The sequence below is a fragment of the Rhinopithecus bieti genome, unplaced genomic scaffold (assembly GCF_001698545.2).
Source record: "Rhinopithecus bieti isolate Rb0 unplaced genomic scaffold, ASM169854v2 scaffold_19708, whole genome shotgun sequence".
Classification (NCBI taxonomy): Eukaryota; Metazoa; Chordata; class Mammalia; order Primates; family Cercopithecidae; genus Rhinopithecus; species Rhinopithecus bieti.
Genome location: NW_016810765.1, coordinates 3,221,293 through 3,237,795, shown reverse-complemented (window position 1 = coordinate 3,237,795; position 16,503 = coordinate 3,221,293). Strand labels below are relative to the sequence as shown.

The window sequence follows — 16,503 nt, the reverse complement described above, 5'->3', positions numbered from 1 at the left end:
CTCCTGCCTCAGCCTTCCGAGTAGCTGGCACGACAGGCCCATGCCACCATACCTGGCTAAGTTTTGTATTTTTAGTAGAGACGCGGTTTCACCATGTTGGTCAGGCTGGTCTTGAACTCCTGACCTCATCCATCTGCCTTGGCCTCCCAAAGTGCTGGGATTACAGGTGTGAGCCACCGCGCCCAGCCCTCATTTTCTTTTTAACTGACTGTTAGATGCCATATGAACAGTGGACTTCTAAAAGTCCTTAAAAGTCAGTAACTGCTCTGCATGTGCAGATTCAGTAGCTTTTGTTTTCCATGATACTTTCTGTCTTACAGATCTTTTTGTGGTTTTGTGCATATTAGGCACACTTGGAACATATATGAGTCCTTCTTAGTATTCTCAATGTCATTATTCGAAATTACTGGGATAATATTAGCCCAGAAAGCATGCCATGTTCTGCACTCTGAAAATCTGTGTATTTTTTGAGACTTCACAGATCATTGCTTCTCTTAACTGGGGCAGTACTTGGCTGGCTCCCTCTAGCACCTTAATTCCCCTACCTCGAAAGATAATTATTTTTAGAGGCTCAGAGTGAAGAGCCACGTGAGTAAAAGAAAAAAAAAATCTTGACATATTAACCTTGAAAGAAGACTACTGTAGTTTTTAGTCAACTTATTTGGATTATTATTTGAACATATACTAAATATGAGGTGACATTCTTGGGAGAAATTTAATAGTTTTTAATGCTGTATAATAATATACAGAGAGGGAAAATGATCATAAAATCCAACGCTGGAGAGGTTATCCAGGCCAATTCGCTCATCCTCAGCTCTCATTGGCCAAGTGGCTATGTGTGGATCCTTGTCTCCTGAGGGCAGGGCTGGGGGGGGCCCTGACTTCAGCTGATGTTCTTTCTGTGCCACACCTCTGCCTGTAGCTGATCTCTTGATGAATATGCAATAAGGTGGAAAATGGCATTTCAAATCCATCTTAGGCCTTTCCCTCTGTTATAAATGAAATTCGTTGTTTTCTTTTGAGGAGGGCCACATGAGCCATTCTATCCTGAGGAAGTATTTGCAGGGTTAATAAGGACTTCAGAGTGCTTTTCAAAAGTGCATCTCATAATTTCCCAGCCACTGCATTTTTAAAGTGTGCAGTTTATGTGTGACCCGACAATCTGGATTGCGTGTGTCATATTTTTTATTATCTGCAAAAAAAAAAATGTTGAATTCTGTGGTTGGTGTATTAAGTTTGAAGGGTTCTTGCTGCTTAAAATCTGTTATTAGTATGACTTTATATTTTTATATCTTCCTGCTTCCCAAATAATGTACAGTGAAGTCCCAGTTTTCTCTAAAAGAAGTGTGCATGTAGCAATGGTGCCACTTTTTTTTTTCTGAGACAGGGTCATCCTCTGTCACACAGGAGTGCAGTGGTGCAATCTCAGGTCACTGCAACCTCTGCCTCCTGGGCTCAGGTGATCCTCCCACCTCAGCCTCCCGAGTATCTGGGACCACAGGCGTGCACCACCCCATCTGGCTAATTTTTGTATTTTTAGTAGAGGTGGGGTTTCACCATGGGCTGATCTCAAACAATTCACCCACCTTGGCCTCTCAAAGTGCTGGGATTATAGGCATGAGCCACCGCTCCCAGCCAGATGGTGCCACTTTATAAGTGTGTGTGTGTGTGTGTGTGTGTGTGTGTGTGTGTGTGTAACTTTAGAGACCAACAAGTTTCTTACCTTTTCTTTAGCTAAGGAGATTTATCTCATAGGAAGTGAAATTGCAACCCAGGTTTTGCAGCCTGCTCTGACTCACACATTAGCAGATGTTCAGTCATGTCTGTGTCCTTGCCTTTGAGGCCCAGAGAATGTAGGACACAAATCGCATCCTCTGTTTCATCCCACGTGGGTAGCCTCCATGTCGATGCAGTGAATCTTCTAGGTGTACAACAGTGCTTTTTATTGGGATGAATACACATTTCAAACTTAACGTCCTCTCTTTGCAAACCCTTTCCTCCTCAGGCTTCTCTAAGAATCTAGTGTCTCCATCCATCAAGCCAGAAATCAGCGAGTTCTCCCTATGCCATCTCCTCCCTTTTTCACTTCATCCACCTCCAAACTATCCCTCCCCTTGTCAGCCCCACGCACACTTTTTTTAGGATTATTTTTGTTTGTTTGGATTGTTGGAATACCCTACTAACTTCTTCTTAACAGTCATTCATTCTTTATTTAGCATAAATCAAGGCCTATTACTTCCCTGGTTCATACTTTCCAAAGCTGTCCAGTGCACTTAGAATAAAATCTAACTTGTTTCGTGAAATATAATGCTCCAGGTGACTTGGCTGTTGCTTGTGTAGCCTGTGCTCCCGCCTTGCCTCCTACCTCTTTGCCTTACCAGCTGTTATACCATAACCACACTGACCCTCTTGTTGTACCTGCAACATGCCAGCTAAATATGTTCCCACCTCAGCCTCCAGATCAGCTGGTTAACTGCTTGAAATGTTGTTTCCTTCTAATTTTCTTGTTGCTGGTTCTTGAATATTAGCTTTTAATGTACCTTCTTAAGAGGGTCTCTCAAAGCAACAGTCAGGTCACTCTGTATTTCATTGTCATTTCATTCTTTAATGCATAGCAGCCATCTCCATTAGATAATTTATTATTCATCTATCAGTGAATCATCTGCTCACACTTGCATGTTACCTTTGTGACAGTAATGACTGTGTCTGTCCTGTATCCTTGATACTGGAAGAATGTCTGATATGCAGTCTATATCCAATAAAATTAAGAATAAACAAGCTAAAAAATCTCCAAACACTGTGAATTTAAATACTGAAATGCTGGTGATGGTAGTCTCAGTTATTTTGAGAATGGAGAATTTGAGTCAGGGCTGAGACTAGATAAGGTACATAAAAGCACTTGCCACTGGATCAAAACCAAAGGCAGCTTCTCAGGTGCCAATACGGTGCAACATAGTACTTTCAATGATCCTGTCTTTATTTTGTTCTTTGTGGATTTGGGGTATTAATTTTGACTTTTAAAAATATTGTATTAAAATATTATTTCTCTTGACTACTGAGGTCTTGTTGTCCCCCCACCCAACCCTGCCCTATAGCCTTTTATCAGACTGTTCTCTCATTTTTGCACTTGACTTTGCATTGTAAATTATAGCTAACATTTATTATCTGTTTCCTACCAGGCACTGCTTTACTTGGATTAACTAACTGAAAACTCAGAGCAGAGCTGTGAACTAGGTGGTGGTATTTGCAGACAAGGAAACAGGCTTAGAGAGGACAGGTAATTTACCCAAGTCCACAGGGCTATTAAGAGGAGGAACTGGAGTAGGTAGCATATGCGTAACATGTAAGTAGGAATAGATGTATAAAGTGGAAGAGAGTATTTAACGTCCTGGATTATTTTCACTACTGTTCTTGAGAGTTCTTTTTTTTGTGTGTGATGGAGTCTCGCTCTGTCACCCAGGCTGGAGTGCAGTGGCGCGATCTCAGCTCACTGCACACTCCGCCTCCTGGGCTCACACCATTCTCCTGCCTCAGCCTCCCGAGTAGCTGGGCCCACAGGTACCTGCCACCATGCCTGGCTAACTTTTTGTATTTTTAGTAGAAACGACGGGGTTTCACTGCATTAGCCAGGATGGTCTCGATCTCCTGACCTCATGATCTGCCCGCTTCAGTCTCCCCAAATGCTGGGATTACAGGTGTCAGCCACCGCGCCCGGCGAGAGTTCTTTAAATAAATTGGCAGTGAGCAAAAATCTAATGCTTAGGGATGGAAATACGGACCTGCTGGTTGTGTAAGGAAGTGAAGAAGAGGGAACAGAATGAATGTCACTGAGATGCTTGTAGGACAGTGGTCCCCTATCATTTTGGTACCAGAGACCAGTTTTGTGGGCAATTTTTCTAGGGATGGGTGTCGAGCTCGGGGGTTGTTTTCGGGATGAAACTGTTCCACCTCAAATCGTCAGGCATTAAATTCTCATAAGGAACATGTAACCTAGATCCTTTGCATGCACAGTTCACAGTAGGGTTCGCGCTCCTATGAGAATCTAATGCACAGGAGGCATAGCTCAGGCAGTAGTGCTCACTTCCCTTCCGCTCACTTGCTGTGCGGCCCGATTCCTAACAGACTGGTGACTGGTGCTGGTATGTGGCCCTGGGGGCTGGGACTGCTGCTTTTGGACACTCGATATGCTTCATATATTTTTTTGATCACCATTTAGGAGCACATTAGAGGATATGAAAAAAATTTCCTGAGGCCAGACACTCCTGAGACCATGTGACCTTAAAGTATGTAATGACTTTGAGAAAAAGTTTTTTAGTAAAAAATATCACTGCATACCACACATCAAAATATGTGTTGCTTATTTTGTTAGTTAATTGTAAAAGGTAAAACCTTGAAAGCTAGAATAAAATACATATGTTTGAGCCCTTTTAAAGACATAAATGAAAGAAATCACTAAAGGAAAGCTTAGATGAATGACCATAATCATTTCTTTCATAGTGCAAATTTATGCATCAGTTTTGTCAACAATGAAAATAAAATGACAAATTGGGGAAATATTTGTAAATGAGCATTAATTTTGTGTTTAAAAACTACATTGTTTTAAAAAACGAGTAGGAAAAACAGCAAGTCCTGAAATGAAAAGGGCAAGTTCATAGAAGAAATAAAAATGGACAAGAAAAGTATGAAGCATGTTTCTTCTCAAAAGTAAAGATGTAAATTAAATTTAGTTCTGTCTCTCAGATTTGTAGGAGTTAAAAAATACAGTATTTTCAAAAGTGGGATGGGGGATGGGTCTGTGGCTGTGTCAGCTGGTACAGTTACAGGACTGCCAGATCCTTCACAAAGATTACATCCTTGGGCTAATACATTTCTATGATACTCTCCTAAGGAAGTAGAGATTCAGGCAGAGATTTTTGTTTAGGGATGTTTATCAGAGCACTATTCACAAAAGCAAAAAATTAGAAATGCTCAAAATGTGTTCTGACGGGGTAATTTTTAAAATATCACACATCTTTATGATTTTTTTCAGATTATTATTAACCATTTCTGAAGAATAATTAGTATCAGAAAAATTGTCACAGTATGTTAAGTGAAAAATAACAATAAAGTACTGTTGCAGGTTTAAAAAAAATTGTTTTTTGTGACAGGGTCTTGCTTTGTCACCCAGGTTGGAGTGCAGTGACGCGATCTCTGCTCACTGCAGCTTTCGCCACTTGGGTTCAAGCGATTCTCCCACCTCAGCCTCCCAAAGGTACTACAGGCGCACATTACCACACCGGGCTAATTTTTTTTTTGTATTTTTAGTAAAGACAGGGTTTCACCATGTTGCCCAGGCTGGTCTCGAACACCTGACCTCAAATGTTCCACCTGCCTCGGTGTCCCACAGTGCTGGGATTATAGGCATGAGCCACCACGCCCAGCCTGTTGCAGTTTTATTTTAGAACTAGAACAGGAAAAAGTACGTTTACCTAGAAAAAAAAAAAGAAAGAAATACATCAAAATGTTCAAATTTTAAAATAATATTCTACAACAAATATTTGTAAGTTTTATTAATAGGAAAAATGTTTAGTGTATGAGGACACAAGATCAGGAGCTCTGGACAGATAAGAGACCTTGGTAGGTTCCAGTCTTATCTTCTCCCTCATTAGCTGTCAACCAGCAGAATCTGTGAATGAGTCAGTTCCCTCCTTTATAAAAATCAGAGGGTTCAGGGCTTCTCAAACCTTTTGTCCAAAATACATCCAGAGGCAGAGCAAGTGAACATGTACTCTTAGGGGGAAAGAAGGGGAATAAGTTGAGCAGATTGGCTCAAAGTAACTTGCTGAACAAGTTTTAGCATGAAAATTCATGTAAACTTCCTGTTCTCCAAATTATACTGATGCTAGTTTTAAAAAATTTAAAACTTGAGATATTTATATACCATAATTTACCATTTTATTTTTTTTTATTAGAGACAGAGTCTCATTCTTGCCCAGGATGAAGTGCAGTGGTGCAATCTCAGCTCACTGCAACATCCACCTCCCTGGTTCAAGCGATTCTCCTGCCTCAACCTCCCGAGTAACTGAGATTATAGGCGCCTCACCACGTCTGGCTAATTTTTGTATTTTTAGTAGAGACAGGGTTTCACCATGTGGGCCAGGCTGGTCTTGAACTCCTGACCTCAAGTGGTCCGCCCACCTCAGCCTCCCAAAGTGCTGGGATTACAGGCGTGAGCTACTGCGCCAGGCCTAAAATTTACCGTTTTAAAGTGTACAAATTTATGTTTTTTAGTATATTCAGGAAGTTCTGCAATCAACTGATGTTAGTTTTTAATACACAAATGTTTACTACGGGCACTCCAAGAAAATGCTCTCATACCTTAACCTTTAAGGTATCTTTTCCTTTAAAACAACTTAACTGGATTAGTTATTATTAATAGTCCTGGTTACTACTAAATTAATGTCCAGTTTCCACTTGTAGTTGATTATACTAAATTCAGTTCTGTTCTGTGTTACATTTTAAAAATTGTCTCGGATCTTCTGCAAGACCATGCTGGGGACAAATGGTTAACTGTACTCAACACTTGCCCTTAACAGACAGTCATTAAAAGATGGGAAGTTATGGTGACTTTAGTCTTAGAGCTGCTGTGTTTCAAATGCAGGTTTTTAATCTAAGTGGAGGAAAATGTGCAGAAAACAGAATACACATATTTTAAAGTAGATATAGCCTGGAATGTGGACAACACATGGATTGAGTTTTGACTCAGTGATATTGAATACTTTTATCTTTGCAGATGTGGATTGTTGATATGCTTATTGGTAGAAAATTTCTCCTTGAAATTTCTAGTTCTGCTTTTTCCAAGTGTATGTGAAAGTAGCCCAAGTTCAGATGAGGTGGTGCTGAGATTTCATGTTTCAAACTCTCAGCTTAAACCAGTGGACCTGAAGTACAGTTACTCTATAATTCAGCTCTGTGAGTCTTGGGTTTTGTTCTTGGCTGTTGTTTATCTGGGTACTGGCCAGTTAAGAGCATGGGGCGGGGCCGTTTGTCCTGAGCTTCCCATTCATTAAGGTCTTCAGATTAGACTTCTGATAGTTTGACAATATATCCAGATACAGTCATGAAAGGCCCTGGCAGTGTGAAATAAATACATTCATTGTATAACTTTAAATGCCACCGTTTTGGTAACTGTTTTGGCATAACAGAGGCCCTTGAAAAAAAAAAAAGTAGAAGTGGTACAGGCTTCCCTCAGTCTGTGAGAGGCCCTGGTAAGGTGTGTTTTCTGCCCCCATCCCCTTTTTTTTTTCTTCAGAATAAAGATGATAAACCATGTAGACCCTTGAAGTTCCTGGTAGTACTCAGTGATTGTTTTCCAGGGCCCTTGTATGGAAATGGGCACCAACATCCTTCAGAGCAGTGGCAGTAATAACTGACATTTTTTAAGCATTGAGCAATGCTCCTGCATATGTGGTTTGGCCTTGGCAGCTCTTTTGATAACATAATAGCCCAAGCTTGAAGCCAGTTCAAGTGAGAGAAAGAACCAATGAATCTGTGATTGCTTTCAACAATAAATGCTAATTTATTACCATTAAGAAGGTAACGTGTAATTGGATTTAAAATGGTCATTTTTGACAACTATTTGCAGACTCCATCATGCAAATAGGCAAAATAATCAGTGTTAACATATATATGGTTTATGTGAATCAGACACATAGAGTAAATACAGATTTGTGGCAGAACTTGTATGTGGGAATCCTGTTGTGTTGAAAAGATCTTGAGGGGGGGTTAAAAAAAGGCCTAAAATGGAAACATCAGATTGTGTGAGAGGGTGTGTGCCTAATGTGATATATTGGGGTTTTTTTTTTTTTTTTTTTTGAGACGGAGTCTTGCTCTGTCGCCTAGGCTGGAGTGCAGTGGCACGATCTCCACTCACTGCAAGCTCCACCTACCGGGTTCATGCCATTCTCCTGCCTCAGCCTCCTGTGTAGCTGGGACTACAGGCGTCTGCCACTGCACCTGGCTAATTTTTGTATTTTAGTAGAGACGAAGTTTCACCGTGTTAGCCAGGATAGTCTAGATCTCCTNTAAAATGGTCATTTTTGACAACTATTTGCAGACTCCATCATGCAAATAGGCAAAATAATCAGTGTTAACATATATATGGTTTATGTGAATCAGACACATAGAGTAAATACAGATTTGTGGCAGAACTTGTATGTGGGAATCCTGTTGTGTTGAAAAGATCTTGAGGGGGGGTTAAAAAAAGGCCTAAAAAGGAAAAAACAAATTTGTGGGGAGGGGGTTGTCCCAATTGGAATTTTTGGGTTTTTTTTTTTTTTTTTTTTTTTGAGACGGAGTCTTGCTCTGTCGCCTAGGCTGGAGTGCAGTGGCACGATCTCCACTCACTGCAAGCTCCACCTACCGGGTTCATGCCATTCTCCTGCCTCAGCCTCCTGTGTAGCTGGGACTACAGGCGTCTGCCACCGCACCTGGCTAATTTTTGTATTTTTAGTAGAGACGAAGTTTCACCGTGTTAGCCAGGATAGTCTAGATCTCCTGACCTCGTGATCCACCCGTCTCGGCCTCCCAAAGTGCTGGGATTACAGGCGTGAGCCACCGCGCCCGGCCCTAGTGTGATGTATTCTTAACAGCTTACAAAGTGATACACTGTATCACAGTGTATTGAGTTTGTGTTTGATGTTTGTTCTGATGGAAGGAGACGTGAAATGAACTGGGGATTGCTGTCTGTGCTTTATCCTGGTCTGGTGAGTAGGGAAGAAAAATTAGTGTTCCTTATAGCCAATTATGCACACTGGATGAAGTGGCCTTTTTCATAGCATGGTTCTTAAATACTCTTATTTCTGGGTAATCTCATTTCTGGGTATTTAGATGAGCTGGGATAAGAAAAGGCAGAGTACTTGCCTGAAGGTACAAATAATTTTTATGGGGATGTTTTCAAGTCATATTTATATAGACCATTGAAAGAAAGAGCAGGGTTTTTCCTGGGACTCACACCCTTGTGTGTGTTCAATTGCTTGTTAAAGTTATTAAATAACTTGATTGGGGATATATTTAAACTAGCAAAAATGAAATCCTTTTCCCTCCTCCAGACTTTTTATGTAAGGGCTTGTCGCTAGATTTTATAGTACCAGTGGTCTTGGAAACAGAGTCATATTTCTTTAGATTGGTCAGAGTTATTTGTACTTTTCATTGCCTTATGCTGTGAAAAGACATTAGTCATCACTGCATTCTTGAAGTAATCTACTAGTAGAAAAGTCTGCTTTTTTTCATTCAGAGATAGAGAATTGTGAAGTCGCTTATACTTTTCCTTTTCATGTGGCCTTAGGAAACAACATAATTTTATGTAATTTGGGAACAGCTGTTTTTTTATTATACCAAAATTTTTCATACCAATCAGGACTAAATTGTTAAAATGTCCATTTCAAACTCAGAGTATTGTATAATTCTATAAAAATAGGAGAATGACACATGAAATTTGGCTTATACATTTGTTAAGAATAATTCATTTATCTGTCATAGAACTGTATGGAACAAAGAAGCTGAGATTTTTTCTTTGTTGATGTTGTAGTCCATATGCATTTGGCCTTCCCTGTTTGCGGGTTCCATATCCATGGATTCAACCAACGTTGGATAGAAAATATTATATAAAAACCATAAAAACAATACAACCGTAAAAATAATACAAATGACAATACAGTATGACAGCTATTTACATAGCATTTACATTGTATTAGGTATTACAATTTAGATATATTTTAAAGTATATGGGGGATGTGTATAGGTTATATGCAAATATTTACCATTTTATATCAGGGACTTGAGCACCCTTGGGTTTTGGTGTCCAAAGAGGGGAATCCTGGAACCAGTTCCTCGTGGATACCAATGTATGACTGTGCTTTTTGGCTGAATTCTGTTCTAGTGCCAAATAATACCTTAATTTCCTACTTGTATTACTCTACCTACAATATTTGCATCACGCAGATTTTTCTTACGTGAAGGTTTGCCTTCACTTTGAATTCACAACATTTGTATAATAAAATCAAAGTGTGAACATTAAGTTCTTGAGTGAAGTTTACCTGGAACTTAGGGTTGGTCAATTGGAAGATGGCACCAAGATTCAAAATGGGTTCCTTTAATTGAAATAATATTCAGAAATTCGAAATTAGCTTAAAGGGAGAAAAAAATGGGTTTAGTCAAAGCCCGGATGAGATATTTTTAAATTGTGGGCAATAGAAGTGAATTATCCTAGATTTAGGATAGTTGTGAAAATCATGCCCAGCCCTGTTTCTTTATCATGATTGGCTTCCAGAAGTGTGTCATGAGAATGAGTTACTGAATAGAAAACACTTTGTAAATAAAAGATTTATAGAGAACAGGACAGAGGAGAAAGAGGGGATGCCCTCCATTCCCTTGTATTCCTTGTCCTTCATCTGATTGGTATTTGTACTAGTCAGAGTTCCAGAAGGAAACGGATGGCACACTCCAATGTGGGGATTGAGGAGTGGAGTAGGTGTAAGTAACTTGTATGAGCTGGTGCAGTTACCTGGGGCCAAGCAATAGCTGGACAAGGCAGCAGTTGTTGGAACCCAGAGAGCGCAGCGGTATGGAGAGGGCCACCCAGCAGGAGCTGGAACCTCTTGAAGTCAACATAGCACACCCGTGCTTACTGCAGAGGGGAAGCTAGGAGAATAAATGCCCTTTCCTTTTTCTCCTGCTCTCTGGTTTCCTATTGGCTAAACCCAAGCAGAAAGCAGAGTATAACAAAGCTGTGGAAATCCCTATTGGTCAGCCTCCTGGGGGTAGCCAGCAAGATGAGATGGTGGAGAAAGGATCCCTGGGTGTGTTTCTGGCAACAGGAAAATATCTTAGGGTTGATTGTTTGATTGTTATTTCTTTTCTTTTAATTTCTCCTAATTCACTTATCAGTCACATGTTTGGCCCCTACTTGGAGTCTACATTAGTGTGATATCCAGTGTGTGGACAGTGCCCAGGGACTTGGTGACTAGATCCAAAGAAGTGCCAAATGTTGACTGCTCTTGCCCAAAGGGATTTCGATTAAACACATGCCAGTGTGCTTATACTTCATGTGATACTTTCTCTTTTTTTATGGGGGTAGGGTAGTTATAAGTATATGCAGGTGACCAGGAGGAGAAAAAAGGTCCTGTTGCCTGATATTAACCTCACAAATCAGGATTTCTTCTATTTTTATTGTGAATTAATGATTGTTTACACTTAGGTCCTCAGAGCAAGCCTTTAGCTGTGGGATCGTGATAATAAAGAAGCAATCTGTGGGAGAGTTAAGATACTAGTTTCTGCAAATCATAGGTTGATAATGAGAAACAATTTTGTAGCTTCATTTCTACTAGAGAGATGGTAGGTTTCAGCCACTTTATGCTTTTGTCCACTATTCATGGTTGGAATTATAAAATACTCATTTTAAACTTTCTGAATTAATCCTGTTAAATTGGGGTGATAGCATTCACATTACAGCTGTTAATTTATATTTCTATGAGTTCCAGATCACTTTACTAAAAGTAATAGGAAAATTATTTTAAAGGAATCAGCCACTGCAGGGCTCTATGGCTAGAAATACCTTTCATTGTAACTGTGTGAGGGCTATGTATTTACCAAGACATCTGCAGTCATTTAAGAGGCTTCTATGAAAACTGTAATACTTAATTGAAATTTTGTGATTGTTTATAAAGATAGTAATGAAATCCAACCATCAGAAAAACAAAATGAATTTAGGACAGATGGCATATTACTAGCTTTTTTTTCTCCCTCATTCCTTCCCTCCCTCTCTTCCTTCTTTCCTTCCTTTCTCTCTCTCTTCCTTTCCTTCCCTTTCTTTGTTTTTCTCAACTTTGTAGTGAGGAAATGGCATTAAGGACACTGGTGATAATGGCCATTCTGTGTTTCATTCTGTTATTCCGTCTTTAATATCCAAATTGGCACTTTTATTTTCTTCACATTTTGGGGGTAAGATAAAGATAGTTACTGTTTTGGAGATCTCAAGGAAATTTGAGAGGGAGTGAGAAACAGGCCCTGAGAAAGGACACATGAAAATGACCACTTACATTTAGAAAATTAAGTTTTAGATTTGGATTCATTGTAGAAGAAATACACTGTCATTCTGTGAAGTGATCCCATTTTTCTGTCTTGTCTTCTTCCCAGCGACATATACATAGTTCTGTTAGGGGTTACCTTCAGGCTTATGGTAACAGAAAAGTAATATTGAAGGTGTGAAAAAGGAGATAGCACAGAAGGAAAAAAAAGCTAATCACAATAAATTTCTATATAATGTTACTAGTCAAGAATGGGGAGAGGGAAGAAGAACCACCATTGCTTTCCTGAATTAGGTGATTCCTTGGAATAACTCAGTCAACCAGCCCCCTACCAGAAATAAATTCAGGGGATATGTGGTATCTAGAAAAATGATTCTTCTTCTTGCCTTACCAGGATACTGTGTTCTTATGCCTCATTTTAAAATTGGAGAAAATGGGGTGGGTGTTGGGAGGCAAGGCTGGTGTACCCCTTGAGGCTAGGAGTTTACAGCCAGTCCAGTCAACCTAGTGAGAACCTGTCTCTACAGAAATTAAAAAAAAAAAAAAAAAAAAAAAAAAGTTAGCTGGGCATGGTAGTGCATGCCTGTAGTTCCAGCAACTTGGGAGGCTGAGGTGGGAGGATCAAGAGACTGAGATGGGATTTCTTTATCTCAGGAGTTCAAGGCTGTAGTAAGCTATGATCACACCACTGCATTCCAGCCTGCGTTACAGAGCAAGACCCTGTGTCTAAAAAAAAAAAAACAAAACAAAATAGGGAACGTATCTAGAAATTTTTAGGCCTTTTTTTCTTACCTCTGTCTGAATACCTTTTGTGTGAGTGCACTGTCATTTCCAGATTCAAATCCTGGCTAATCAACCCAGTGTCCTGGAAGCGTTTCAGATATTCTCTAGGGAACAGAGCTTTATCAGGTTTTACCATGTTCAAAAGATGCTGTTGTCATTGTTTCTTGCAAGATACATGGTTACAAATGACTATCAAAATTCAGTGCTGAGTGGTTTCCAAAGAGGGGACAGGTTTGGGTTTTTTGTTGTTGTTGTTGGAGGTCATCTGCCTTTGAAGTATATTCTCTCCCTCTAATTTTGCTGAATGTTCACCATAGGTAGTGTTTGCAATTCTAGAATTGCTCCTCTCAGCAGGCCATCTGGGGTTGCTAAATCTAAGGCATGGTATTTGGTTTAGTTATCTGAGAGACTGAGATGGCACTGTGGTCTGATGAGCTGCTATTGTTCCTCTTTCAGGGACAGGAGAGAGTGGCAAGAGTACGTTTATCAAGCAGATGAGAATCATCCATGGGTCAGGATACTCTGATGAAGATAAAAGGGGCTTCACCAAGCTGGTGTATCAGAACATCTTCACGGCCATGCAGGCCATGATCAGAGCCATGGACACACTCAAGATCCCATACAAGTATGAGCACAATAAGGTAGGTGTGACTCTTCATCGGAGCAGTTGGCTGAATGGTCCAGGTGTTCACAATAGTGTGACAACACGGGTAGCCTCTTCACATGTCTGGAGTGCATAGGGGGATTTGGAAATATACATTTTCCGTCCCATCATCAATGAGACTTTTAATAGATAATAAGTTTTTGATAAATGTCTTTTTCTTAAACCTCTAGAGTTACACCTATAAAAAACAGATTTTTATTTTTAGTGATATCAATGAAAGGCATATTTGGATGTTCAGCAATAAATATTTTCAGGTTTAAAATTTGGGGAAGCACATTATGTTAAGGAGACGGTTTGTTAAGTATCATAAATTGGCCAGAGTCAGGGATTTCAAAGAGGTGGTGGTGGCCTTGCTTTTCAACAAATTGAAAAAAGAATGAAAACAACTTAAAACCATTCAGTCTGGTTTAATTTTGAATTTTGTGATTTTCTTTCAGTAGTACCACAGGCTTCATTTGATTTCAAAATAGGCCCGTCGATCACTTCCAATAACCTTTCCAACACATTTCCCTGCCATTGTGTTAAAGTAGCAGAAACTTCTAAAACCACTTGAAAAGGATTGGGGAAAACCCCTCAAAGTTTAGCTTTTAGAAAATAAGCACACTTCCAGTATCCTCTAGCATTATTTCTTGGTTGAAGTAAAATACCATCCCCCTTCTCCCCCACATGAAAATAAATGCTATACTTGCTCATCCTCTAAATATTAAAGAGATGTAATACCAAACAAGATTGGTATATCTGAGGGTTGCCCATGTTTGAATTTATGCTGCAGCTGTCCTGCATAAAGCTCGTAGGCAGGACCTGGACCTGCACCCAGGGTGTGACTGTCTGTGCTGAGGCCCCCAGCCCGAGGGAAGGGATATCTGTTTGGAATTTGTTAGAAATGTCTTTGTTGTCTTCAAAAGACTTTGTTGCCTTCCTGTTAATCAATACATCCCCCATAGATGCAATCTTGGCTCCTCCGGGATTTTAGGTATGCTGATCCTGTAAGTAAGCCTTGCCTTTTGTTGATAAAACCCTGCATTTATACCTATAATTATTTTAGAGCTTTCAATAAGAAATTTTCATTCTCTCAGTACCTTTGATAAATCTACTGTAAAGGATGTTTCCATTTACCAAGATCAGTAGGCAATAGCAAGAAGTTGGGATGTCCAGTGGGACTCATAGATTTAACTCAAAATGAACCCACAGCTAAAATAAGGCAATTCTGTATACCTTTGCCTCTGTTACCATCCAAAGGTTTCTATAATAAAATACCAAATCATCTTAAAATCAGGCATTTGTTTTTCGTAGATGGTTCCTTGAAATTAACACTGGTTTCTTACCTAATTGATACTTTCATACCTGGTTTTCCAGTGGCAACAGGAATCTTTCCACAAATAACAAAGAGAACTACCACAAATAATTCCTCCTGCTTTTATTTTCAAGAGTGAAAAAGAACTGGGCAAGTTTTTGAGCCCAGGAACATGGTAATTGAGCCAGAGTAAGCTGCATGGATATATCTAAGTAGTCCGAATTTGAGAGAATCAGGGTTCTCCCTGCCCCAAGAAATCTCAGTGGTTTCTGAAATCGTTAGCATGCTTGTTTCCTTGTAGTTGTCATTGTGTTGATTTTGTTTGTTGTTTATTTTTTTAATACCAGCGAGTTTTCCAGTTTACAGTCTGTTGGTAATATAATGATCTGATGAATTCTGCCTTACTTACCGTATGTGTGCTATTGTTTTTTGTATATACACACCATACTGCCAGTTTACATGCTAAAATATAATCTCCCTGAATTTTATCCCCCAAAATCTTATTTCTTAGATGTTCCAGAAGAATCCTTTAGGACCTTGCCCTGTTGGTAGATTTTCATATGAAGATCATTTATTATACAATCATGTAGATGTTAAAGATGGGGTGGAATTTATGCTTTATTCACATAACACATTGAAGAATATTTAACACTGTGTGTTATTTGAACTTTTCATGTCAAATTTTTTTTTTTTTTGGAGACGGAGTCTCGCTCTGTCATCAGGCTGGAGTGCAGTGTCGCGATCTCAGCTCACTGCAACCTCTGCCTCTCAGGTTCAAGCGATTCTCCTGCCTCAGCCTCCCAAGTAGCTGGGACTACAGACACGCACCACCACACCCGGCTAATTTTTGTATTTTTAGTAGAAACTGGGTTTCACCATATTGACCAGGATGGTCTTGATCTCTTGACCTCGTGATCTGCCCGCCTCGGCCTCCTAAAGTGTTGGGATTGCAGGCATGAGCCACCGCGCCCGGCCTCATGTCAGTTCTAATTGAGTAGACATTACTGTGTTGAATACTATTCAGTTATAAATTGACATCATAAAAAGTTACAATATATGAGTTTTCCTTGGATACCATAATTATCCTCAGAAATCCTCCTACATATCATGACTTTAGTGTATGATGACCTCCCAGTTTCCCATGTTTAACCTCCTTTCATTCATAATACAAATGATTTTCACATTTGTTTCTTTTTCTCTATATCATATACATGTTCTAAAGCATCACTCTCCCCTTGTTTCATCCATTAACTTTCGGAACTCTGCCCACTCCTTGCCTTTGTTTATGCTTGTTGAGGACATCATGTCTACTCCTTCCTGTTCAGCACAGCGACCTCTTCTTCCTAGAGTTCTCTAATCACCTGCCAACCCCTCAGAGTGCTAAGTAATCCTACCTTTCTTTAGCATATCCATAGTGAAGTATTTGTAATTGCCTAGCTTGTATTGATTATGGTGACTTGGGTGTTGATCTTATTTTCATCACTAGATTCTGAGCTCCTTGAAAGTCAGTCTTCATCAGTTCTATCTTTGCATTCTTCATTGTCCCTGGCATTATATCTTGTACATAGTAGGTGCTCAAAAAACACTTCTTTTTGAATAGGTAAATTATTTGTGGCCAGGTATGGTGACTCATGCCTGTAATCCTAGCACTTTTGGAGGCTAAGGTGGGCGGATCACCTGAGGTCAGGAGTTAGAGA

General features: G+C 39.7%; 1 protein-coding gene across 4 annotated transcripts in view; it reads left to right on the top strand.

The window, feature by feature from the left end:
• LOC108542641 (guanine nucleotide-binding protein G(q) subunit alpha) overlaps positions 1-16,503 on the top strand; it is a 328,639-nt gene that overhangs the window by 106,026 nt on the left and 206,110 nt on the right. For 3 of the 4 annotated variants that reach the window (XM_017892715.1, XM_017892718.1, XM_017892716.1), the window contains one exon: positions 13,305-13,489. In XM_017892715.1, coding sequence (XP_017748204.1) covers positions 13,305-13,489 — 185 coding nt within the window. Of the gene's footprint in view, positions 1-3,179; positions 3,278-13,304; positions 13,490-16,503 lie in introns of all 4 variants that reach the window. The other variant, XM_017892717.1, reaches the window with a different exon arrangement.